Source organism: Lepidochelys kempii, chromosome 9, assembly GCF_965140285.1.
Source record: "Lepidochelys kempii isolate rLepKem1 chromosome 9, rLepKem1.hap1, whole genome shotgun sequence".
In the NCBI taxonomy this organism is placed as follows: Eukaryota; Metazoa; Chordata; order Testudines; family Cheloniidae; genus Lepidochelys; species Lepidochelys kempii.
The window spans coordinates 85,142,655-85,167,408 of NC_136388.1; the positions used below are offsets into that span (position 1 = coordinate 85,142,655).

General features: G+C 43.2%; 2 protein-coding genes across 4 annotated transcripts in view; one reads left to right on the forward strand and one right to left on the reverse strand.

Annotated features, from left to right (window-relative positions):
• The window catches only part of COL4A5 (collagen type IV alpha 5 chain), a 138,634-nt gene extending 135,739 nt beyond the window's left edge, over positions 1–2,895 (reverse strand). Inside the window, exon 1 of the mRNA XM_073361228.2 lies at positions 2,726–2,895. Coding sequence (XP_073217329.2) covers positions 2,726–2,806 — 81 coding nt within the window. The 5' untranslated portion in view covers positions 2,807–2,895. The remainder of the gene's footprint in view (positions 1–2,725) is intronic.
• Positions 2,896–3,350: 455 nt separating this feature from the next.
• COL4A6 (collagen type IV alpha 6 chain) overlaps positions 3,351–24,754 on the forward strand; it is a 191,993-nt gene continuing 170,589 nt past the window's right edge. For 2 of the 3 annotated variants that reach the window (XM_073361232.2, XM_073361234.2), the window contains exons 1-3: positions 3,936–4,016; positions 4,182–4,273; positions 4,396–4,444. In XM_073361232.2, the coding sequence (XP_073217333.1) occupies positions 4,263–4,273; positions 4,396–4,444 (60 nt within the window). In that variant the 5' untranslated portion in view covers positions 3,936–4,016; positions 4,182–4,262. Of the gene's footprint in view, positions 3,425–3,935; positions 4,017–4,181; positions 4,274–4,395; positions 4,445–24,754 lie in introns of those variants that run through there. The other variant, XM_073361233.2, reaches the window with a different exon arrangement.

The following is a 24,754-nucleotide window of genomic DNA, read 5'->3' on the forward strand; positions in this document are numbered from 1 at the left end:
TGTGATGCATCTGAAATGCCACCTTTTAACAGGAGCCATATACACATCAATACCAAACATTTAACAGAGCATTTATTCAAGAACATAGCTCCTTCAAACTACTCTACTTGAAGGAACTCTGTTTTGGAGTAGGTATGTTTCCACCCACCTGTGGTGAACATAACAACATACCCTTATGAGTGCATCATTTTCATTCTAGAGTAAGCATCCTTTATGTGCAGTGAGTGATTGCACTATACTTCACTGCCACTTTAACAAATGACTGCTGTCAGTCTACCTACTAATTTTCCATTGTTCTCCAACAGTTATATGCCTCACTCTATATTAATGTTCAGCCTCTGTAAGCACGTGTATAAAGAAAACAAACAGGGTACTTTTGACAGCTGCCATATGCTATACTTTAGTATATCTGAGACCAGCAGAAGAACATTCCCTCTCAGTTTCCCATTTTATCCTTCTGAGCTTCTCCCCTTATTTTAAAGTCCCCAAGAACTCTATATAGGACACAGGCTTCGCCACTCTAAAGTCAGTTGTATCTGAATGCCACTTTTTCAAAATAGGTTAAACATACTGGAGAGCAGCTACACTAATAAGACTTACACTATTCATTGTAAAGACAACACAGCATATGAATCACAAATCCATTTTGTGTCCATATTACTTACTCAAAAGTGCGCTGGATATGGAAGTTTGGCAGTGAGGTCCATGAATAATCAAAATAAGTGAGTACAGTTCTTCCCTCCTCTGTTGTATGAGGCTCTGGTGCACGTTTTTGGACAAGCCATTTGGACTGCCTTATCATAGCTGAATTGAAGCATCATCCTAACTCCAATATATTCACCCTGCTCTCAGTGTACATTGCTATACACACAGTTATTTCAATAATCTGACACTGGACCAGAGAAAATGCTATTTTTATAAAAAAAATGCATTAAGGTGGTTAGACTAACAGGTTCCGATACAAATTTGGTCAAGGCATGAGCCCATTTCAGTCCACGGCACTAAATCTGTTAGTGTTCTGGGAATTTTTAAGCAAGCAGGAGCATTGGTATTTATCAGAAAGGTTGCTATTGAAATCGCATGATAAATCATACCCTTTATGATGATCCTCCTCTAACCATCATCATCATCTCATTAGGACACATAGCCCTGGGGGAAGATGGGAGGAACATTAAGTTTTTACTTTTTTTGAAAGCCAATGCTATGTCTAAAAGTTTCTTAAAACTATGCCATTCTGATGACTGATTTTTTAAGAAAAAGGGGGGGGGGGAGGGAGAGAATCATGTTCTGAGCATTTCTCATGTTCAAATGAGTTCAGATTTCAGCCAGCAGATGATAGTTTAGCTAAGCAATAGAATTGGATGCACTTCTCCTTCAGCAGAAAGCATACACTATTTCCCCCATATCACCTCTATAACTGAAAGAAATTATGATACTGCTTAAGCATTTAACCTTAGAGAAAAGTTTGTGATCATACAATTTATGATGGTGCAAAGAAATGAGACTTATTTGGCTACATGTGTGTCTGTATGCAGCTACACTACTTTTGCTGAGTTTATTCTTGAAGGAGGCTATTATTTATTTTAGGTGAAATAACTACACTAACCTGGTGTCTTTTCTCCCATTCTTAAGGCCTAACCATTCCAGGGCAGATGTATAGTACCTTCCCCTTCCCAAAAGGGGATATAGTATTTCCCAAAGCCACCTACTGTACATGCTCCAGATCGCAGCACACCTTTACCATCCATGCAACTATCCCAGCCTAATTTATATATAGGCTCCAGGGCATGGTTTTGCTCTGGAGCATCTCCTTGGGAGAGTTGCATATATATCACACACACACACATATATACATACATATACACACACACACTTCAGTTCTGCATATACAGTATATGCAGAACTGAAGTATGCCCAGGAAAACTAGTTACAACCTGAGGAGTTGCTCCCCAGCAAAATCATGCCCTGGAGTCTCCTGAAAGTCCCCACCAGGTCCGGGTAGGGGTTCGGGAGGCAGGTGAGGGCAATGGGTGGGGAGAGATCACAGAGCTCTCCCCGAGTTTTCTGGGGAGCTAAACTCCTTCCACCTTTGTGCTAGGGTAACAGGGAGGCTAACGCACAGCCGCAGCCAGACCTCCGTGGCTGCCCTCCTTTCTCTCCCGGCCACTTCCAGCTCCTCTCCCGGGCTGCCCGTGCCACTCACCCACTCGCAAAAGAGCGAGGGGAGCAGTGAACCTGATGCGGAGAGAGAAAAAACACATCTGCTGCCTTTGCCGCGCAGCTGGCCCCGTGGCCGAGCCCCTGACGGAGCCACCTGGAGACACGCGAGGGCAGGGACATCTCTCCCCCCCAGGTTCTCTCTCTGTCCTGCCCCATCACCGCTGCCTTTCGGCGGGCGCGGGGGGGAGGAAGCTCCTGCCTCTGGATCGCGAAGCAGCCCGTCACCGTGGCCGGGGGCGCCCGGCTCACCCGGGGGCTGCAGCCCAGACGCACTTGCCCGGAGGGTGCGCGGGGGGGGGGTCCCGCGGCTCCCAGCGCTGCGTGGCCAGGGGCTCCCCGGCGCAGCGCCCTGTTGTTAAACCCCCGAGCGCTCCCCAAAGCGCCCGTCCCGGCGGCTCCGGGTTACCCGGGTTCTAAGGGCGAGGCGCCGCGCAGCCAGCGGGGCGGAGGGAAACCCCGCGGCCCGGCGCCCCGGGAGGGGTGGTGGGGGGGGGGCAGCACTTACCGCAGCCTCTGCGCTCAGCCCCCAGAGCCCCAGCAGCACCAGGCAGGCGGCGGCCAGGCGGCGGCAGCCCCGCCGCTCCATTCTCCTGGCGGGCTCAGCAGCCCCGCGCGCTCCCGGGCTGGCCCTGCAGCGCTGACATAGCCCGGCCGGCGGCCAGGCGGGGCTGAGCCTGCGGAGCGAGTCCCCCCTCCCCCTTCCCTCCCGCAAGCCGCGCTCGCGCCGGCCCTTTTCACTCTACTCCGCCGGGCAAACTTCCCCCGACTCCACTTCTCCCGGCGCTACTTTGCCCCCAAAAAAGGCATGCACGCGGTATCCCTCCGCCGCACTCCAACCTCGTCTGGCTAATGGGGCAACCTGGCTGGGGGCAGAGCTCTCCTGCACGGGAGGGGATGGGGTGGGGGGGGGGCATTGCCCAGAGCATTCATTTCCCGCGCGGCCCGGCAGACAGCTGTTCGGCGGAGATGTGTACAGCTGTGTTGCCCTCCTCCCCGGTCTAAAAAAACAAAACAACCTGCCCCCCACCCCCGGACTGAGAGTGCACTGTTTTGGCCGGGGACTATTTATTGCGGCGGAAGAGTCCCCAGGGAAAGTGTGGGTTTTAATATTGAGAGGCGCCTGTTTGCAACATGCAGACCCATCCCGGGGAGAGGAGCGCTGGGGCCGGGAGGACAGGAGAAGAGAAATGCTCCGACACTCCAGGTGCACGTTACGCCTTGTTTTACCTCAGACGGGCTAGCATTAAACCGGTGTCACTCTCTGTCTGCAGCTGTTAGCATGCTAGGTAGCAGGGATTGGGAGGCAGAAAACACCAGGTAACTCCCCTTTTAAGTGCCCATCAGTAACAAGTTGATGTCCTAAAACCAGAAGTTTTACCGCACAAATGACAAAGGATAATGAGGTGTGTTTAGTTGTAGTTTTAACCCACCAGGATGCCCTTTTGCTGCCTTTGCGGCTGATCTAATATAGATCAATTGTCTGCTACACACCCAGCTGTATTGCTAGGAGCGATCACTACGGGGGGGACGATGTGGCAGACCTACAAAGCTCTTCTATCTCAGGGCATCTTTAGAGTCACATTAAATCACTGGTGTTAGAAGAATCTGTCGCCTTCAGCACTGGTCGTGGTAGGGACAGATCTGGGATAAGTACATGGGAAGAACTGGACAATTAGGTGTGTGGGGGGGGGGGGTGGATGTCTGTTTTCCTGTGATTGACAGCCCTGGGTCCTCCCCCTTCCTCCATTCCTCTTCTCCCCTGCCTGCTGCGGAGCACTCCGAGGGCAGCAACTTTGGTGAGTTCGCTTTTATCTCCACCATGATCTTGCTTCTCACCCGCCTCGTGCCTGCGCGCGCGCTGCCCCTGAATGCAGATGGATCTATATAATCTGTCTCTGTTTCCCTCTTTTGTGGCCTCTTCTCCCCTTGCCCGCTCTTTGCCCCCCTCCTCTTCCCTGCAGACCGTAGTTTAACCACCGGGCAGCGAAGCTTTCAATGAACCGGAGCAACGGAGCCGTGTGAAGTACTGGCAGGGGAGCAGCATGCACACAGGGTGAGTCCCAAGCCCTTCTCCTGTGGGGTCTGGGGATGGTCTGTTTGGTTTTGCTTCTGCTCCCTCTGTGTTTTGGGTGCCCCGAGGGGATAACGTGTTGTTTCCTTTGCCTCCCACTGCAGGCTTGTTGTTCTGGTTGCTTTCTGCCTAGCTGTGGAACTGGTGACTGGGGTAAGTTTCAGATCCAGTGCAATCCTGGTGTTATTGTTACTGCCCCTTATAATGCTGAAGGTGAGGCTGCGTATGCCTGAGCTTGGGGCTGAATTTAGAGCATACCTGTGTGTGTGGGTTTTAAAAGTCACAGCATCGATTGATTCCATGAATGTTGTTTTGCAGCTGTGGTATGACAACTTGTGGCATGTACAGTTTGTGAATATACCAATTATTTGGGATTGGATTGAGTGCGTATCTGTATGTGTGTTAATTTGAAAAAAGTTAAAGTATGTATCGGCTGCAAAAGTATGCAATTTATGTGCATAATTTACATAGATAACCTAACAGATAACACCTGCTTTAGTTCTGACAATCTCTGCTTCCCTGTTCTATTCTTGCATACCTGTGCATTGCTAAATGTGAAAGTTGCCTAATCAGTCCTGTCACCTTTTGTAGTTCCTCAACTGGAAAATGCCACTTTATTATTTCCTTAAGAGTCAGTCTGATGTTTTCTTTTGCTTTCCTTCTGGTCTTCTTTGATTATTCTTTACAAAGCTACTATGCATCAAAAGACAATTTGTACAGAATGTAAGACCTTTTTATTACAACAAGGCTTAATAGTTGTCCAAGGATAAACTGGCTGCCTCTGCCTTTTTTCTGTACTCTTTCTCCTCAGATGCTAATGTTACAAGTTGAAGGCTAATCCATTACATTCTTGCTCACATAAGCAGTCACACAGTGGATCAGGCCCTCCAATTTTACATCAAGATTAACAACTGTGAATAAATGTCTGCTTGATTGATCACAGACTATTCTTTTTGTGCCCCTGTTTAACTTTGTAAGAAGTTAGTGTAAAGAAGGATAACCCCTAATAATCAAGGATGCTGGTTTTATGTGCTCATACATTTGACCATTACTTTGGTTGAAACATTTATTAATAATATAGTTAAGATAATGAACTCTTTAATCCACTCAGCTGCTCTAAATTAAAGATCCCTTTAAAAAAATCCATAAAGTGTAAACTCTGTGAGTTTAAATTTAGAGCCCAATTGATGTACCAACTGTAGTTCAAAATAATCCTTTGTCATATTGTGATATAAATTAAGGTTATGAATCAATTCTTTGTAGTGTTTAACTTACAGTACACATACTGCCATGAATCTGTGAAAACATTTGGAACACATGTACTTTAAAAATATTTTTATTTAGTTCACATTTTAGCACAGTTCTTTAACAAAAGCAGCTTAAACTAAGAATTTGTGATTTGACTGGATACAGTCTGTCAACAATGTAAAATTAAAAAAATCGTCTGCTTCACTAATATTTAGATACAGTTGTATCTTTAAAGGATTAGAAGCTTTTTATTTTTAAAGTCTTTAAAAATGTTTTCAAATACTCCCTAAACTGTTTCTTTCAAATACATACAAGTTTTACACTGTTTTTAAATACATAGGGTGTAATACTGTATTGCCTTGTACCTTCTGTAATCAGTTTTACTTGTGCCAAGTGAATGCAAAATGCTACCATTCTGATTTGGTAGCATTTTACATTCCCTTTGAACAGGTGTAAATGATTACACTCGGTGCAAGGCAGTGCAGAATCAGCCCCTATGTATTTATCTTTCCTCTTACAGTTTAATACAGACTTTTTTTTTGAATGCTGTGTACAGTGGAATATGTGTGAGACCACACTTATGTTGCACGTGCCTTAGAACACCACCTCCAAAATAACCCAGAACATAGTGGAGTAAATTTTGCACTCATTTACACCAGTGCATATCTGAAGTATTCAGTCAGTGTCAATGGAGTTATTCTGGATTTACAATGACATATCAGAACAGAATTTGAGTCCTTCTGTCCAATTCTGCTTCATGCATATTAGGTTGTTTGCTGTATATAAATCTGAAACCTAGTTAATTTAAAAATGCTATTTTTAAAAAATAGGCCTTGCCGCTGAATCCCCATACCATTTGTTATGGGTTGACAACAGTATTTTCTTATTTTCTTTAAACAAAAATTCTCTCCTTGTTGTTGTATGTGAAAACCACTCAAAAATAAGTATGAAACTGAATAATAACTAGGTCCTGCAACCATTTATACATGTGAGTAGTTAATAGGACTGCTCCAGGATTTGGTCCTAACTAACTATACACAAAGTGATGTTAAATGTACAAAAATATAGGCAATTCTGTGTTATGAAACTTAAAAGGACTGAACTTATTGGAGAGTATTAAAATGGTATTAAAATTTCAGACTACTGGAGCATAATATCTTTATATAAGGTTATTCCCATAGATATATAGTGTACACGCAAAATTTAGCTAGCAGAGAATAGCACACTTTGTATGCTAGATTTTCAGAATCAGATTAATTTAAAATAAATAGTTCATTTTCCCTGTTTTTTTTTTTTCCACAGTACCATTCTAGCGTATCATACCAAATTGTTAAACAATGAGTCTTAAGGAGTCTTGCTGAACATGTCTTTTTGGCCTTGGTTGATGTAGGATTACAGGGTCATTCTACTTTTCCTAAGTGGAAACTGTTTCCTCCACTAAGTTCAGTTAAGTCATTTATTTGGCTCAAAGGCCTATTTCTCAACTATATTGCATAGTCATTTATACTTGTAAAACAGGGGGTTTAAAATGCTACCAAATCAGACTTTTCCACTCCCACTGGTGGTAGCATTTTACAGCCAATTTTCGCAACTGTAAATGACTAGGCACAGTGCAGGATTAGGCCTCTAGTGTTCACGAATTATTTAATTTTTCTAGAACTCATGTTGAAATGATAGATTCTCTGTTCACATATGGCCCAATCCTGCGCCAGTCAAGTCACTGGGAGTTTGTATTGATGGGAGCATAATTGGATTGGGCCCTTACAGAGTGTTGGGATACTTCTGGTTGTCTGTAGTACAGAACCTTATGATTTTATACCTTGCAGTATTAAAACTTGGATCAATTGTTTATCCCTAAAATTATCTATCTCTGGTGTTGTATAAAGCTCTAACCAGCACAAAAAGCATGAATATCTATTAATTGTGATGCCTGGTAACTGAGAGGCATGTTGTTAGAGATAACTGTGACTGTGGTCTCTAACTTCTCATACTGTATAACTTCAGTTATATTTGGTTTGCTGTAAGCTTTGAGGCATAGCTCAAGGGGATGTTGTCAGCTTGAAATCTAGCCAGTTTTTTTTAAAATGAGTTAAAAGTAACTTCAGAAACTGTATCTGCCTGAGTCCTCCTGTCATTTTGTGTCATTTTACAGTCACATGTTCCTTTTAAAAAAAATAGAGTCCCCTCCTCTCCTCTGAGAGCAACACATGCAGACAACAGAGGAAACAGACCAAGGCCCTGCTACTGCAAGATGATCTGCACAGACAGACTCTTGCATCCTTACAGAGCTCCATTGAAGTCACTGGGGCTCCATATGGGTGCAAGGATCTGACTAGAGACAAGGGATGTCAAATGCACAAAGTAAATAAACTGGAAAAATAGAATACCTTTCTCTCATCCCTCAGTTATTGTAATCTTCAGTATTATGTGTAGCAATAGTAGGTAGAATAGTTCAGACATAAGTTTAATTTTTCAGGGGATGATACTCTCAGAATTCCTAGAGCAAATGCTGTGCACTGTTACATTTGTGTAACATAATTGAAGTGCGGTGCAGGATTCACAGGAGTTACTGACGATAGAAGATGGCCAGTTTAGTTTTGCTGAGCATTGGTCCTGTCGCTTTTAACCATTTTTTCAACAGGTACTAATGAAATGATATCACATGCTTTATTCACAAGGTAAAGAAATGTAGCTAAGAAATGGTGTCACAGTCTTAATCACTTAGCAATGTGAGTTTTCAGCATAGGCTTGTGTAAAGTAATGTACCTGCATTTTAACAGATTTGGACTGAGACTTTTCAATGTCAAGTCATGGATTTAGCCACACGACTCCCATTAACTTCAGTGGGAGCTGTGTTCTGAAATCCTTTTGCTGGCTTTGAAAATCTCAGCTGTGGCCTGACACACTATGTGCCAGGGAATATGAACTATCCCCTGACCCTTGGGGTATCTCAGCGCTGTCCTTTCTGTATTAGTTGTTTGTCACTGTTTTTAATCACCTTGCTGATTCTGATCAGTTTCTACTGTTCATAGCTTAGATCACAAGAAAAAGATCTGTTCAAGGGCTTCTTTGTGTGTAAGTGCTTTTTTGTTTATATTATGAATAATATTGGGTCAGGAAATTAAGGTGTCTGGATGTTGTGAGTATAAGTACAAGAAAATTATTTAATAAGAAATGACTCCACTACCCTAATTTGTCAATTTGAGCTGTTAAGGTATTGTGCAACTAATAAAGCAACATGTCTAGATCTCTAATGAAATCTATATATCCTGCCTGTCCACTGTCAGACATGAGTCTTCTGCCCGCTGAGTGAACTATAGAAAGATATTTTGGTTAAATATGTCTTGTTGAGTGAAGAGTCATAATGTATTGCCTCTACAGAAATGGATGTGTGTTGCTCTCCTGTATTTTAATTGAAAATTTGGCTGTGCCTCTCATTTTATCATCTCCCTCTTAGACAATTCATTGGGCATGGCACAGATCATGTCTTAAGGCAGGCATCCTTATTAGTTTCTGTGGCTGCCAGGATGATTGGCTAAGAGCTACACAAGTCCTCCTTAAAGTACTGAGAAGTTTAAGAAAGTGGACAATATGTCAAATTGCATAGGAACATTTATATTTGTTTGATAGCCTTATTTCACCAATACTCTTACTAATTTAGTAAGTACCTATAGTACTGTGACATATTTTTGCAAAGGAGCTAAGATAGTTTATAATATTGAGTGACTATAATGGTCATGAAAGGTGCTGTGTTGATCATGCTGGAAACAGAAGCTGTTCCCTTCACTAAGAAAGTACAGGAAAGACCGGGGTGGTGCACAAAGCTGGATAAAGGCAATCTGGGGCCCTAAGTACACCATGTCCTGGGGCCTATTCCAACTCTGCCCCATGCCTCCACCTGGAATGGCAGTGATAGGGGCTCTCACTCCCTACCTAGGAAGGCAGTGGTGCAGGGCTCTCCATCCCCTTGGGAGGAGCAGGTGTCCCTTCTTTCTACTGGTGAGGTGAGAATGACATCAGGGTTGGACCCTTCAGTACTTACGTCAGGAGCCTGGGTGTGTCAGCATTAGTGGGTGGTTAGGCTGGACCTGCTGCAGTCTTCTTCAGCCACACACCAAGGACTCCATTGAGGTGAGGCTGCTGGGGATCCCAGGGCAGTGGGCTTCAGCATTTACACTCTATCAAAATGCAAGAATCAGTTTGCCCCTTTCAGAGCTATTATTTCAGACTGTCTGTAGATACCATTGCAGCAGGTAGGCTTGGCTCACATTCTCAAGCTTTGCTTTTCAAGCAAGGGGTTGGAAATGTACAAAAGCACAGGTTCTGATCTCATCCCATTGCTCCAGGAGGTTGGGCCCTCGTCTGGCCTTAGTAGCGCATTTCCCCCATGTCACCCTGTGATCCTTGGAGAACACAGCTGGAGCACATTTCCATAGGTGAGATGGTAACTGATTTTTCCAAGTCCCTTCAGTCATTCGTCTTTTTGCTGAGACTGCTGGGAAAAGTGCCAGTCTTGATCTGGACCACTGTTCACTAGGAACCATATTGAGACTACCAGCACATCCCACAGTAACCATGGTTCTTCAGCAACCATTGAACGTTCAGACATGATTGACTCAGACTCAAAGCAGTTACTTATAAGATAGAGGCTCAGTGTGTCATTACTAATCCCCTGAGACTCATTTTTGATAAATCTGTATATGGACTGATCAGATGTCCTTTTTATTCTTCAGCATTTAACACATTATTCTGCAGACCATCCAGGGTGTACAGCAGTAACCAAGTAATGAATACAAATGTCTTGTTGATGTAAAGGTTAAGGGGAAAATTCAGTTCTGGAATAACCTAACTCAACACCATTGATGTTATTGGAGTTGCTCTAGGTTATGCCAGGGCATGGTTAGGCCAGATGGTCCAGTTTCTATCCTCCCTTACTGTATGCAGAGGTGTTCTTGCTGATTCTCTATGCCTTAGATCAACATGTTTGCAGTACAAGTGTTAAATGGTTTATAGTGTCACTGTAGTTAAGACATACTGGATCAAATTAATCTGTACTGTAACTCCTTATTTTCTGTGGAGTTACACCAAGGAATAATGTGGTCTAATAGCTATGAGAATAGTCACAATAGAGAAGAATTAACTGTTTAAATGAACAAGCTAAAGACATAATAGTGGCTTTCTTAGTCCTACTTCTAACAATTCATAGTTCCTATACGTGTGGTTTTATGGTCATTAGAAGATGAGATTTTTGTTTGTTTTGATCATTTACTGTAAGTGGCTAACCTTTTGGTAGCATGACTGTTTCAAAAGCTATCACACCTTTATCTGGCTGTGTGCTTTTTCTGGAGAGAATTAATTTGTTATTTTGCTGAGGCCTATATGGAGGAAGAGTCAACAGAAAGCTTAAGAAGAAATAATATAAAATTTGAATGTATATCCTTGTAAATGTAAAGCAAAAACTTCATCCATTTACTAGGCAAGGTAGTCACTAAACAGCCATAGGAATACTTAGGGCTTGAGGCCCCTATTCTTGTTTGGCTTTATGCAGTGTGCGTAGTCCCATTGGAAAGGATTGGGGATCTTAATTTGCTACAGGAGGTCTGTTATGTTATTCCCTGACTGCAGTAAGAACACGCTGAGAACTATGAACAAAACTAATTTAAAAATGAATCTGAGTATATACAAATATAAGAGGTAATGCAAAGCCAGTTCTCTAGTGAGTGCAAGGCCTGTGCAGAATTCCAGAGAAATTTTTCTTAGTGCCGTGTATTATATTTTTCTTATTGAACAAAGAGCTGTTTATACACAGACAGTTTTTTGGATGCTAAAGATCAGTGAGTGTTGAAAATGTGGCATTCCATTTGGCACTTCGATAATAGAAAAAATGAAGAATTCCTTCAAAATACAACAATGCCCAGGACTTCAGCTTTCTTTCTTTGCAATATAATAAAGAACCTATTTGGGACAGACTGTGGATGCCTCATGCGCAGGTGTGAAAGGAGGCATATGGTACAAACTGTCTTCTCCCCCAGTTGCCCTCCGTGTTTTCTGCCCTGAGCAGGGCCAGCTGTAATGCCAGACTTCAAGGACCAGGAGAGTCTAGCACTAGCAAGAATGGCTAGAGTCCCTAAAGTATGCAAGGAGGTCTTGGATGGGTCATAGCCCCTTATCTTCTGCCCAACTTCACAGCCTCCTGGCAGCGAGGATGGGTAGTGATCTCTGCTACTTTGTGCCTTCCTCAGTCTCTTCCCAGGGGATATCTCCAGCACTTGCCTCTTCTTCTGCATGTAGATTTCCTAAGCAGCCTCAGAGGGAAATTGACCTGACTGTTGTTTGTAAGAAGCTCACAGGGGCCAGGATTAATTAAAGCAGGGAAGAACATGCTTAACTTTAAGCATATAACCAATCCCACTTAAATAAGTTTATGTACTTTGCTAAACTGGAGCCAGGATTCTCAGCAGCTGAAATAAAATCTGACAAAACTTTGGTCAGTTTTCATACTGCGGCCTCATGGGAAAGCTGAGTGTCTCAGAGCCACTGAAACTGTCTGTCTACACCAGGTGTTCCCAAACTTTTCCTGTCGCACCTCCCCTTACCAGGAATGGAATCTGTCTGTGTCCCCCCCTCCCCCAACATGGCACAGTTGGCTCAGCAGAGTTGCTGGGTCAGAACTGGGAATGGGGGAGGAGCTAGGGCCAGGGGTGGAGCTGGCCTGGGGGTGGAGAGGGAATGAGGGCAGAGCAGGGCTGGGGGCAGAGCAGGGCTGGGGGCAGAGCAGAGGGTGGAGCGGAGTTGCAGTTGGGAGTGGAGCTAGGCTGAGGGCAGAGCGGGGATGGGTGGTGCTACCTCCCTGCTGCCCCCAGGGGCTGGCCCAGGCCCAGCCGTTCACCCCCCTGAATGTTCCTCCATGCTCCCCTAGGGGGCCCCACCCTTCAGTTTGCGGACCACTGATCTACACCATTGGTAGGGTCCGACCAAATTCATGGTCCATTTTGGCAATTTCAGGGTCATAGGGTTTTTAAAATAATAAATTTCATGATTTCAGCTATTTAAATCTGAAATTTCATAGTGTTGTAATTGTAGGTGTCCTGACTCAAAAAGGAATTGTGGGGGGTCTCAAGGTTATTGGGAGGGGGGAGGGTTGCGGTATTGCTATCCTTACTTGTGTGCTGCTGCTGGCGGCAGCTCTGCCTTCAGAGCTGAGCAGCTGGAGAGCGGTGGCTGTTGGCCAGGAGCCCAGCGCGGAAGGCAGAGCCGCCATGAGCAGAAGCACAGAAGTAAGGATGGCGTGGTTTTGTATTGCCATGCTTACTTCTGCACTGCTGGCTGCAGAGCTGGGCCCTCAGTCGGCAGCCGCTGCTCTCCAGTCACCCAGCTCTGGAGGTAGCAGCGCAGAAATAAGGGTGGCAATACTGTGACCCCCCCAAAGTAACCTTGTGACCCCCCCTGCACCTCTCTTTTGGGTCAGGACCCCCTAATTTGAGAAACGCGGGTCTCCCCCGTGAAATCTATATAGTATAGGGTAAAAGCACACAAAAGAGCAGATTTCATGGGACGGAGACTAGATTTCATGGTCTGTGATGCATTTTTCATAGCCGTGAATTTGGTGGGGCCCTTACCATCGGGCAGTCAGTACTACAACAGTTTACCCTCCATTCACGTTTGCAGGTTTCCTTCATAACTCTAAAGGCTAGAAGCATGTTTCTTTTTATTTCACAGCTTAGTTCTTTATGTCTGTGAAGCAGACTGAGGCCCTTAAATGGAAATGCAGAAGTTGGTGAATTAAAGAAGTGCTTTGCATTTCAGAATTTGTACAGAGCTTTCTGAGTTACTAAAGATTGCATGTTATTTCCAAAGTACAGAAATGGCAAATCTGTATCTTTCAGTGATCCTTAGCATTTTTTAAAAAGAAAAGAAATTGTGATGTACAGTATGAGTGTTTGGTAGTTTCCCATTCAATCTGCCAAGGAAAGTTCTGCCTGAAAGTAAACCACTTGTTGAGAGCGTATCTGGAACTTTCCTACTTACTTGCAGGATGATTTTTCCGAGGGAAGTCAGAATTTGCGTAAAGGAAAAGTACCCAAGCTTAGGACTGTTAACTGTGAGCATTTCAGCTCTTTCCAGCTATCATTTTATGCTCAGATAAATTTGTTAGTCTCTAAGGTGCCACAAGTACTCCTTGTTCTTTTTGCTGATACAGACTAACTTGCATTCTGATGACTCCAGGCATCTGGTGTTTGTTTTTAGATAGTCAAGAATGATAAAAAAAGCAAGTTGTGATAAGAAAATTAGGCCCAATCCTGTGGCTGCTTACTCTCACAAGCAGTTTCGAGTGCAGTCAGTGACACTGCTCTTGTGAGACAGGACTTCTCCTGGGAGTAGGAGATGCAGGGTTTGACCCGCACTTAAAGACATAATTCAGGCAGAATTTGAGTTAGCTGCTCATTTACAGGCTCTCCAGCTGGCAATCTGTGCAAGTGTCTTACTGCTGCCACCTTGGATGCTGGGGGGGGGAGGGGGATGAAAGGGGGGGAAGGGAGGCGAGAAGTAGCTTGACACTAATACAGTATGTCTTACGAATAAAGTGTGATAAAGGCAAAGTGGAGGATGGGGAGGATCACTTTAATAATGTAAATGTCACTGGGAGTTCTGTTTGCTTAGGCCAGATCTGGTACAGTACCATATATTTGCAAATGTCCAGGAATAGAATAAAAAGAGCAAAGGAACTGAAAGCAAATTGCAGAATTTAGTAGGGATAATAGAACCGAGTTCTTGTGCTTCAACTGGGATTTGGGGCAGGAGGTGCAGGAGGATCTGTAGTAGCTGAGTGAAGGTGGCTTGCAGCCCTATCTGTGGAGGTAGATATACACATATTTGCACAGATCTGTGATAGCAACACAGCTGGTAGCTCCACTGAATTGCATGGCCAAGCCCCCTTGAGGTCATGAGGTTACTCCATGTGCTCTGTCTGCATACTTCTTGAGCTCAGGCAGCAGCCACCGCAGCAGGAATGCTATGCTTGTGCCATTCAGGGATATGTATGGAAGGAAAAGGTTTACTGTGTCTTCCTCTCCCCCTCCCCCCTTAGGGCTTCCGTTCAGGGGCAGCTAAAGTATAGCCCATGGTGTTTTACTCGCTAAACCCCAGATCTTTGGGAAACACCTATCTGTTTCCTATTAGTTATAGCTTTTGGATGTTCTCCCAACACACACTGCCTGCTTTCCTAGTCAAACAAATACTCACGTTATTCCTGTAAGTACTTTGCTATTGTTAAGGTCCATTGTAGAGGGATCTGATTAGTCTGTTGTCAAAATACAGTTCTGCTTACATGTTAAAGGTTGTCTCCAAGTTGGACCTCTAACTTTTTTGTGGTGGGTATATTCACTTGGAAGGAATATCAGCAAAACACTCCATAAGGCCTTATCAACTTCCACATTAACCAGTAGTAGTCAAAGTGAATCATGGCATTTAGGAGTGGCTCACTACCTTTCATCCACCACCAGCCCCCTTTCAGAAGTGCCATTTCTGTTGCATCCCTTCTTGGGTAGCTGTGCACTTGCACTGTTAAAGGCAGTTGTTTTGCTTTGAGAATATGACCTATTATGAGGTGTAGTGAACAATTCTCTGGCTACTCTCCCAAATGTCCATAGTCCTATTAATGAATGTTTGGAAAGCACTTTGAGATCCCTGGATGAAGGATGCTCTGTACACTCAAAGTATTTTTATTATTTGATGTTTTTATATTGTTGAATGAATTCCTCATTTTTTAATGGTGAGTTCTTGGGATTTTTTTCAAGTTTTTCCATCAATGTCCCAATATTTTAAAAAGTTGTTTTTGGGGAGAAAGTTTATCTAAGGTTTTTTTAAAAATTGCTTGTGCTTCATCGTTACAGTATATGACTTTCTAAAAACAAGAAACTTTGTATTCTGCCACCACAGTAGGGGAATGTGTGAAAAAGGCAGATGACCTGGTGAATGAACTTAATGCTGAGAGTTGATCCTGGGCACTGTTCCCTGCTTTCTAGTGTTACTTCCTAGATAACAGGCTAATGGAATAGCTCCTATCCGAAGCCAAGTATAAAGTTTTATGACCGGGAAGTAAAGAAGAGTCTGATAGCACCTGTCTCTGTGAATAAACTAAATGATGAGATCATGGGAAAGAGGGGGACAAATATCAGTTTTTGGAAACTTTATAAATATTTATAAACATACAGCCCCCCATGGGTCTGAACTTGACTGCATCAGGGCTATTCATATGATTGCAGAAACCTGTAATCAGAGCAGTTATCGTATTGCCCTGTGAAACGGACTTTTTAAACAAGTTGGTGTTGTGTTTTGAAAAGGGGTTCATACTGGAGCTGGTGCTACTCTCTTTGCAAGGGCAAACCTCCCATTGATTTCAGTGGGAGTGCTGCTGGATTGAAAGTGACATTGAGATCAAAGAGACTGGAAAGAGAAAGGTAAGCAAGGAAGTAGGGCGTTAACAGCAAAGTGAAGAGCCATTTCACTAGTCTAAAGGGGCTGGCAGTCAGACTCAAAATGGTTAACAAGGTTATGCCAAGACGAGCTCAGTGAACACTTTTAATAATTGCATGAAATGGCTGTTGAATTCCCTCATCTGCAACTGGGGAAATGAAACATCCCAGCAAACAAAATTGGGCCCTTTAACGTCTTGGGAAGCTGAAGCCCAAGCGCAGGTCTTAATATATCCCTGTCTGCAGAAAATCCACCAGATGGGAAGAATTAGTCAGGAACCATACAGTGTTTCCACTGCATGCTCCCCTCAAAGCGTACGTAGTCTAGAAACTGTGTGCAGCCTGAAGTTCTCTGGGGAGAAAAAAATCTGCATCTGTCACAGTGAATGGTGGGGCATTTGTGCAAAGTGGCCACCCATCTGTGCTGCTCCCTGATGCCCTCCCATGACAGCTTGACTCACTGCTGCTCTCTCCAGTGGCTGTGTATAACTCTCGGCTCTCAGAGAGGGATAGAAGACACAAAGGGAGGAAATGCCAATCTTCCATTAGTCCTACTGGTGTTGCATTGGAACTTGTGCCCAGGGCGGCTGCTTTCCCAGCACCTTCTCTCTCAAACCTGTGGAGTCCCAGACATGTACACAGTGGTCTGCCGGGGTATGTCTGCACTGCAGCTGGGAGGTGTGATTGCCAGCGTGGGAACACAGACTCGCACTAGCTCTGCTTGAGCTAGCATGCTAAAAATAGCAGTGTGGACATTATGTCAGTGGTGGTGACTTGGGCTAGCTGCCTGAGCTTGGACGCAGGGGGTTGGCCGAGCTTGGACTCAGGCTGTTAGCTGAAGCTGCTGCCAGCACTGCGATGTCCATACTGGTTTATTTATTTTTTTTTAGCATACTAGCTTGAGCAAAGCTGGTGTGAGTCCCCTATCCACACTGAAACTCTCACTTCCCAGCTGCAGTGTAGCCATACCCCCACAGGCTCAGGGGAGACTGTTCCATAAGGTGCTGCTCGCCCTTCTGCTCATTTTGTACAACCCTTGCTTTCCTGTGGCCAGCAGGATGACTCCATGGTCCCAGACCCTATTCCAGCTGTTTCCTGTAGGGTGTGGATTAACCCCTGTCATGATTGTGCAGGCTGGGTGCTCTGGAATGGCTCTGAATGAAGTTCAGACAGGACCGTCTAGTTGTGTGACACCCCTCAGGGCACACTGTCCACTAGGGCAAGCCTCCTGGGCTTCAGTGCCTCCTTGGGTCTGACCTTGGAGCATTCAGCACCCCTGTTCTGCACCGTGAGTTCCCCGCAGTGAGTCCACCTGAATAGGACACCTGGGGAAGCAAAACATACCTCCCAAAGGGACCGTGCACCCCAACTTCACATTCAGCAGTGACTCTCAGCCAGCATTGTAAAACGGAAGGGCTTATTAGTCATCTGGAACACAACATAGAACAGTTCTTGTTAGCACAGGAAGTAGGAAAGTTAAGCAAAGTCCATCTTGGGGAGCATCCAAAGGGTCTCGTCCCTCAGTTCCAAACCAGGAGACTGACTAGCCTCCAGCAGCCCACCCTCAGTCATGCCCACTTGCCCCTCCTCAGTCTTCCACCTCTTTCCCAGGCAAACAGGTCACCTGGCCTCCACCTCCCTCTTTGTTCTTCAACTTCTTCGGCTGGCTCCTTGCAACGGCCAACAGTTGCCAGGATATGGAGTGTCCGGCCATTCTCTGTGCGCAGGCAACTAGAGGCAGTCACACCTGCCTGCTCGGGTCTCTGCAAAGATCACACACCCTTGTCCCACCACCTAGATATTTGTGCAATATATAGCGGAAACTGAGACACACACACACAGTATTCATGCGAAACATTTAAGAAAGGTCCCACTTCGTCACAACCTCAGTTACATCATGAACCACTACTGAGCGCTTGTATTAGTCTCCTCTCGTTTAGCTTCCTTAATGTCGAGAGTGCCCATTTTGAGCCATACTGTGCTGACTTACTTTGGAATAGGGAGGCTGCCAATAGAAACTCTGGCAGCCAGTGCTCTCGTGCTGCTTCTGATATCTCACTCTTCGCGACAATGAGAACATGCCAGTGCCTGTTACTTGAGAATCTTTATCACCCAACTCAGAGGGGTTCAGCTGGTGTACCTTGCTACTGTCATTAACGTTGAGAACGAATGATGCCATCCTCAATGTAAATATTTGGCAATGTAAGTACAGTAGAACCTCAGAGTTACAAAGACCAGAGTTACGAACTGACCAGTCAACCACACATCTCATTTGGAACCGGAAGTACACAATCAGGCAGCAGCAGCAGCGGAAAAAAAAGCAAATACAGTACAGTACTGTGTTAAATGTAAACTACTAAAAAAAAATAAAGAGAAAGCAGCATTTTTCTTCTCCATAGTAAACTTTCAAAGCTGTTTAAGTCAATGTTCAGTGGTAAACTTTTGAAAGAACAACCATAATATTTTGTTCAGAGTTACAAACAACCTCCATTCTCGAGGTGTTCGTAACTCTGAGGTTCTACTGTAATATAAATCAAGGTAAAACCCTGAATATTACCTTATACATAATGGGTCAACCATTAAAACCTAGCGAGAAAGGAAAATTATTAAACAAGGTTTGATGGAAGAAACAAGACAATCATTCCCCTTTTTAGGAAGGGAACAGAAGAGAAGAAGGTATAAGTGCACTCGAAGAATCTGGGACCTATTAATTCCACTGTACTTCTAAGAAGCTCTTCTAGTTCATTGTGTTTCAAAGGAACTAATAGGCATCTCCTTATTTTTCTTCCCCAAAGTCCCTATTTTTTAGTGCTCAGATGATGCCAAGTATGGCTCTTGTCTTTCAAAACCTTGTTTTAATTACAGTATGTACTTTGCCTATTCACCAGTCAGCTCAGAGTTTGGAATCTACCTGGTTATTCTCCTCCTTTTAGTCTGAGTCCTTTCAAATGTAACTTTTTTTGGTCTGATAATGAAGCATTTGAGAGATTAAATCTTATCTAGTTCTTAAGAGGAGCCTCGAAACTAAACAAGTCTCTTTAGGAAGAGAAGCAGGTTTATTCAGCAAAGGAGAAACTTTTTATTAACAGTACAACACTGTAGGCAGTGCATTTGCTGAGAGATAACAGCATGCCTGAACTCGTAAACCATGATGACAAAGGCAGCTGTAAGAAGTGCAATAATCTCCCAGAAATGCATGTCCCAGAGCATCTTCTTGCTACTATAAAATTAACTAAATGCATTTAAATAAGGAAAGCAGTCCAACTACTGCATTTGCTGGGCTTTCCAGGCATGCATATGACACCACAAACAGTCAGTTAGGAAATTCTAATGGTAGCAAGCATACTAAAGCCACCTCATCAATTCAGTTAATACTCTCACTGCGACTTTAAAGCATTTGCACCATAACACTTCCCCCACCTCCAACTTGTGCTATCACTGCTGCTGCAGCTGGAAGCATTTAATAAAACAATAATTGGCTGAATCATTGTATCATACAATGATGATTAAACCTGTCCATAAAGCAGGGTGGAGTATAATTGAAAGGACATAGTCTGAGAAGGGAAAACGTGGCAAAAAAGCAGTTTGTCGACAGGAAAAATCGAGAACTTCTAGGAGCATTCAGAACTATACCATAAAAGGAGTCTCTGGAAATTTTGCCTCAACTCTGTTTGATTATATGTCTCAGTTTTACAATAAAAATATGTGTGAAATTTTGTGTTTAGAGATTGCAAAGTCTGAGCAGCATGTGTAAAATGCATGTACATTGGTAAGTATTTTCGGTATGATTTGCGCTACGTGAGAAAGGTGGAAGTTTGACTGAGTTGGGGAGTGGGATTGGAAAGTACTGTACCCACCACATACTATAGGGCACATTGCAAGGTTGTCTCCAGGCCTTCCTGCTGCTCTGCCACTAGGCTTTAAAGAGATGGGCTCCAGTATGGAATCGACTCAAATTATTTAAATGTCGCTCCGGGTAGTACTCCTGCCCCTGCCCATTTTAGTGGTTTTACAACCACATTTTCCTTTTATTAAAAAAAAAAAAAAGCCCTTTTAAATTTTCTCTCCATTTATGAATGATTGCTGTGGTGATGCTCTGTGCTCCACCACCCCTTCCTACTGCGACTGGCTCATGTGCTTTCGCTTTTTCAAATATTGCCTGTGACAGAACCTCATCCCCCTTCCTTTCTGTGGAGTTAATAGCAGAAGATTTCCACTCCTTCAGTTCCTAGAGAACACCAGCAAGGAAAAGAGGAGCCTATCCAGGAAGGACAGGTCTCCCCTTAAACCAGAATGGTACCAGACTGCTGGCATGTAAAATTAAAAGGTTTGAGAGGAGTTTTTAACTTAAGAGTTGGGGGAAAAGCCAACAGGTGCAGAGAAGCAAGCGATTTGGCTGGAGACGTCCCTTAGGGATGAATTTATTAAAGGGAGAACTCTGTAGCCTAGTAAAGAGGCTAGGGAAGAAGTTGGTAAAGTGTAGGTACGAGCCAGAGAGGAACAGTCAAACATAAGAGTACTGTTTAACTCTAAGACATGAAGGCAAGCAACTGAATATTGACAAAATGTACAAGTGCTTATATACAAATGGTAGAAGTCTAAAATAGTAAGATGGATGAAATAGAGTGGCTTGGATTAAAAGAGGATATTGATATAATACGCATTGCAGAAACCTGCTGGAATAAGGATAATCAATGGGATACAGTAATGACAGAGGAGGTTGTGATGGTGGGACAGTGTCACTATATGTGAAAGAAAGCGCAGATTCAAATAAAGTATAAATCTTAAATGAATCAAATTGTACCATAGAATCTCCATCCTTGCTGGGCACCCATAGAGCATGGTTTTGGGAAAGGGTAGGCATGATGCTGGAGATCTGGCTCTTCCACTTCTTTCTGCATCCTCCAGCCAGATCCAACAGACCTGGGTCCTCTCCACTCACAAAGTAGTGGGAATGATCTAACCTTGGATGTTATTAATTCTTTCTGCTTTAGTAGTCCCATGTGCCCATGTGGGGACAGTAACAGAGACAAGAATAGTTTGTGATGTTTGCTCTTTAATGTGACAGTGTCCCTTTTAATTTCTTCAGAAGATTTGAAAGTAAAATGAGTTAGTGCCCATGAATAAAGTGCTCTGGTTTAGCTGGCCACATCGGTGCAGCTTAGTGGTTATGTAGTTTGTTCTGTAGTAGTTTTTAGCCAGCATGTTCTTTGTGAATGTGTAATCTTATTAGGATTTAGTTGAAATCTACCCAGACAATTAGTGGTAACAGCCCAGTGTGGTCTGACCTGGGTACTTCATAGTTGTAGAATTTTATTAATGCATCTTCCATAGCCATAGAGGCCTGAGGGAGCTGAGGACATTCAGCACCTTGCTGGATCTACTCTTTAGTTTGTTTACCGTAAGATCCTAGAAGTATTTTAAAAAACCTTACCTTGCGGAATTGGGGCCTGGTTCTGTGTGTCTCCTAGGATATTCTGAGCATTCTACAGCTCCCACTGAAGTCAATGGGAGTAGAAGGTGTATGAGCATCATCCAAGGTGATGCCACCTTGGAGAAGGGGGAACTGGCAAGGACTATACATGTTCTAGTTTCAAGAAAGTTATTTGATTTTTTTTTCCCTTTCCTAGGATTAATTTACCCTTATAAATTTGTTTGCAGCCATTGACACTTCCCCCCAATATAAATACAAAATAAAGTATGTTGCAATTGAAATTTTAAATGCATAGTAATATTTTAGCTTTCTTTAGTGTCTTTCATTTGTGCATTTGTGGGTGCTTTGCAAACCTCCTTTTAACTATGTTTTGCCGCATTCCCATGTGATAGGTAAATAGTATTATGCCCATTTCACAAACAGGGAAAGGGAATTTGCCCAAGATCACACAAAAAGTCAGTGACAGTGTAAGGTACAGAACCCAGGAGTTCTGTGGCCTAGTTCTCTGCTTTAGCCACTAGACAAAACACCTCATTACCAAGTATAAATGCCAGAAAAATTCAAAATGATGCTTTGTATGGTGACTATAATTCTACCTCTTTATGCAGTTATGCATCATTGTATTAATTCATCATATATGGTGTTAATATCTATGCCCTAAGGCTGTCTTCAGCCTAAAAGATACATGCACAGACAGCATTTGGAGCACTTAAAGGATTGGGTCTTTAACCAATAAGACATGAAAGTGTAAAAGTTAATTGTGGCCTCACCTAAAGACTCTTCATTCAGTTGCATTTTCTTTCATGTGCTAGCATGATACTGTGATTATTGCAAAGGGAGGTTAGCTAGCTTTTATCTTCCAGCTTCACACCATCCGGCCAAGTTCTGCACATGTTTGAGAAAGGAGTAGTAATGATTAAAAAACAGCCAGTTAGTCTCAGTTATTCTACAATGGCAGGATAGAATTAATTAATGTTTACACTAGATCTTCAATCCCGCTAAGACTCTCTTGAGCTCTATCAAGGGCTGTGTTTTGAGATCCACAAGGATCGAACATCCAAATCTGAATAGACATGAGGAGAAGCAGCTATATTTGTGCACCCTGTATGTATTAAAAGAACACAGTGATTTTAAAAATGCTTTGACAATACATAAAACTCTGATAATCTTAAAACAGTTAACTGACATTCGGCCACATTCAGTGGATGTAACCCCTTTCACTTCCAAATACAGCAGTAGCAATTTCATAATGTGCAAGTGTAGGGGCTAATGCTGGGAAGAGCTGAGCACCATCAGCTTTCAGTGACTTCAAGATGCAGGCCCTCCAAATACCTTTACCTCCTTTTTTCTTATCTTACAGCTTTTGAAACAGGAAGTTGATCTGAACAGCCTGGAGAATGTTATCCCAATCTGAAATGTTTTACAAATTTTCCCATAGGAACCCTCCAGCTGATCCTGCAGTCCTCGTGCATTGCTGTCACTGGCAATTTTGCCTCCAGGATTGGGGTCCTATAATATCATTGAATTTAGGCTAAATGAATTTTGCTTAGACCAATTTTCTGTTTCTAATTGCATAATAGCAACGAGGCAAAACACTTCTAGAGTTCTTTTCATCAGAACAAGAGCCTATAATTTCCATTAAAGAAATTCCAGTGACCAGATTATTTCCCTCTTCCTCATTCCAGTGTAATAAGCTCATTTTGGGGAGGTAGAAGGGTACCAGGTTTCAGCCTAAATTCAATTAGCAGAGGAATGTGCATTGAGACACAGGTACAAGCTAGCTCCATGACATGCTTCTGTAATGAGGCCTTTTCGAAATCCAACAGCTTTCGCGGGGGTTACAGGTTTCAGGCTTATGCTGTTTTTTTATCAGCCCATTTTTTTTTGAGGGAGGGTGAAGAAGGGGTTAATTTCTAGAACGAATATTTTGAAAGCGTTTTCTCTAGTTTGCAGGTGGTGGACATTGTTCTTTTTATTGTGCCCAGTGCAAATCTGTCCGCCATAAAGATCTCAAAATGACCTTTATGCTAATTTTAAATACCCCCTTTTTAATCAGTGCTGTTTGTGAGAGCCTGCTTCTGTCTGTGTTTGAAAATAGGTTCAAGTCATGTTTGTTCTAAATTTGCCTGAAGTATGCAGGAGTTCAGAGATCTGGCTACATATAGATAGGTAGCTCTGGTGTGAGATGAAATGTTTACTGAGTGTTTTAGATAGAGCCTTTAGAAGTTGTGGGTAGGGAGAGGTAACGGAAGAAAGAATACAAGTAGTCTATATACTATTGCTTAATTGAAGTCACTGGGAGTTCTGCCAACATCAGGACTACAGAATATATCACAATGGGCCGGGGATGCTGGAACAATTTGTGTAGTGGGGGTGCTGAGAGCCATTGAACCAAACTGTAAACCATGTATATGGTGGAAACCACTTCAAGCCAGGGGATGTGGTATCAGCCCTAATTCCAGCACCTATGCATTGGCTTGATCCTGCGAGGTACCAAGCACTCTCATCTTCCACTGTCATCAGTGGGAATTGAACGTGCGCTTTAATGCCTGGCAGGAGTGACCCTTAATTCATTACTGTCTGAGTGTAGGCTACGTTCCCTTGACAATAATGTAGATGTCTCCTGCAATGTAAAAGAAACACTGTTGTCATATTTTATTCTGAAATGTTACAGTAAAGTTGAATAATTGCTAAAGAGAATTAAAACTCTTACACTAAATAAACTCATCCTGGTGTGCCTTGACACTTTGACCTAAAAATAATCCAGTCTTTATTTAAAATCATGTTTTTTACTAAAGCTGTATGGTCATAAAAAGTTACAGTCTATTCAGTTACATTGGGAGAGGTGTGAGACTTCTCGGGTTCTGGTTATTAGGTATCCATGCATTACATTATCTGCTCTTGGTAAATCTGAAACATTAATAAATTCTGACCTATAATATAAGGAAACTGAAGTATAGTGTTCTTTATCTTTCTAGCAAATATTGGTCAGAGAAGGAAGCTGGTGTTCTTGCAGATGTAATGGTTAAAGGACAGGGTTGGGAATCAGGAGAATTGTTTTTTTTTCCCCTAGCATAGACATGCTGTGTGATCTTGGGCAAGTCCCTTAAGTTTTATAGGCCTTACTATCACCATCAAATGTAAAATGGGTATAATATTGCTTATGATCTTCTCATGGGTGTTGTGAGGATTAATTCATTAGTATTTGTATAGACTTTTATGATCATCTAGTGAAAGGTGCTACAGAAGTGAAAAGTATTACTGTTTTTACTTCAGTTCGTTGAAACTGAGGGACCATTTTTGTTG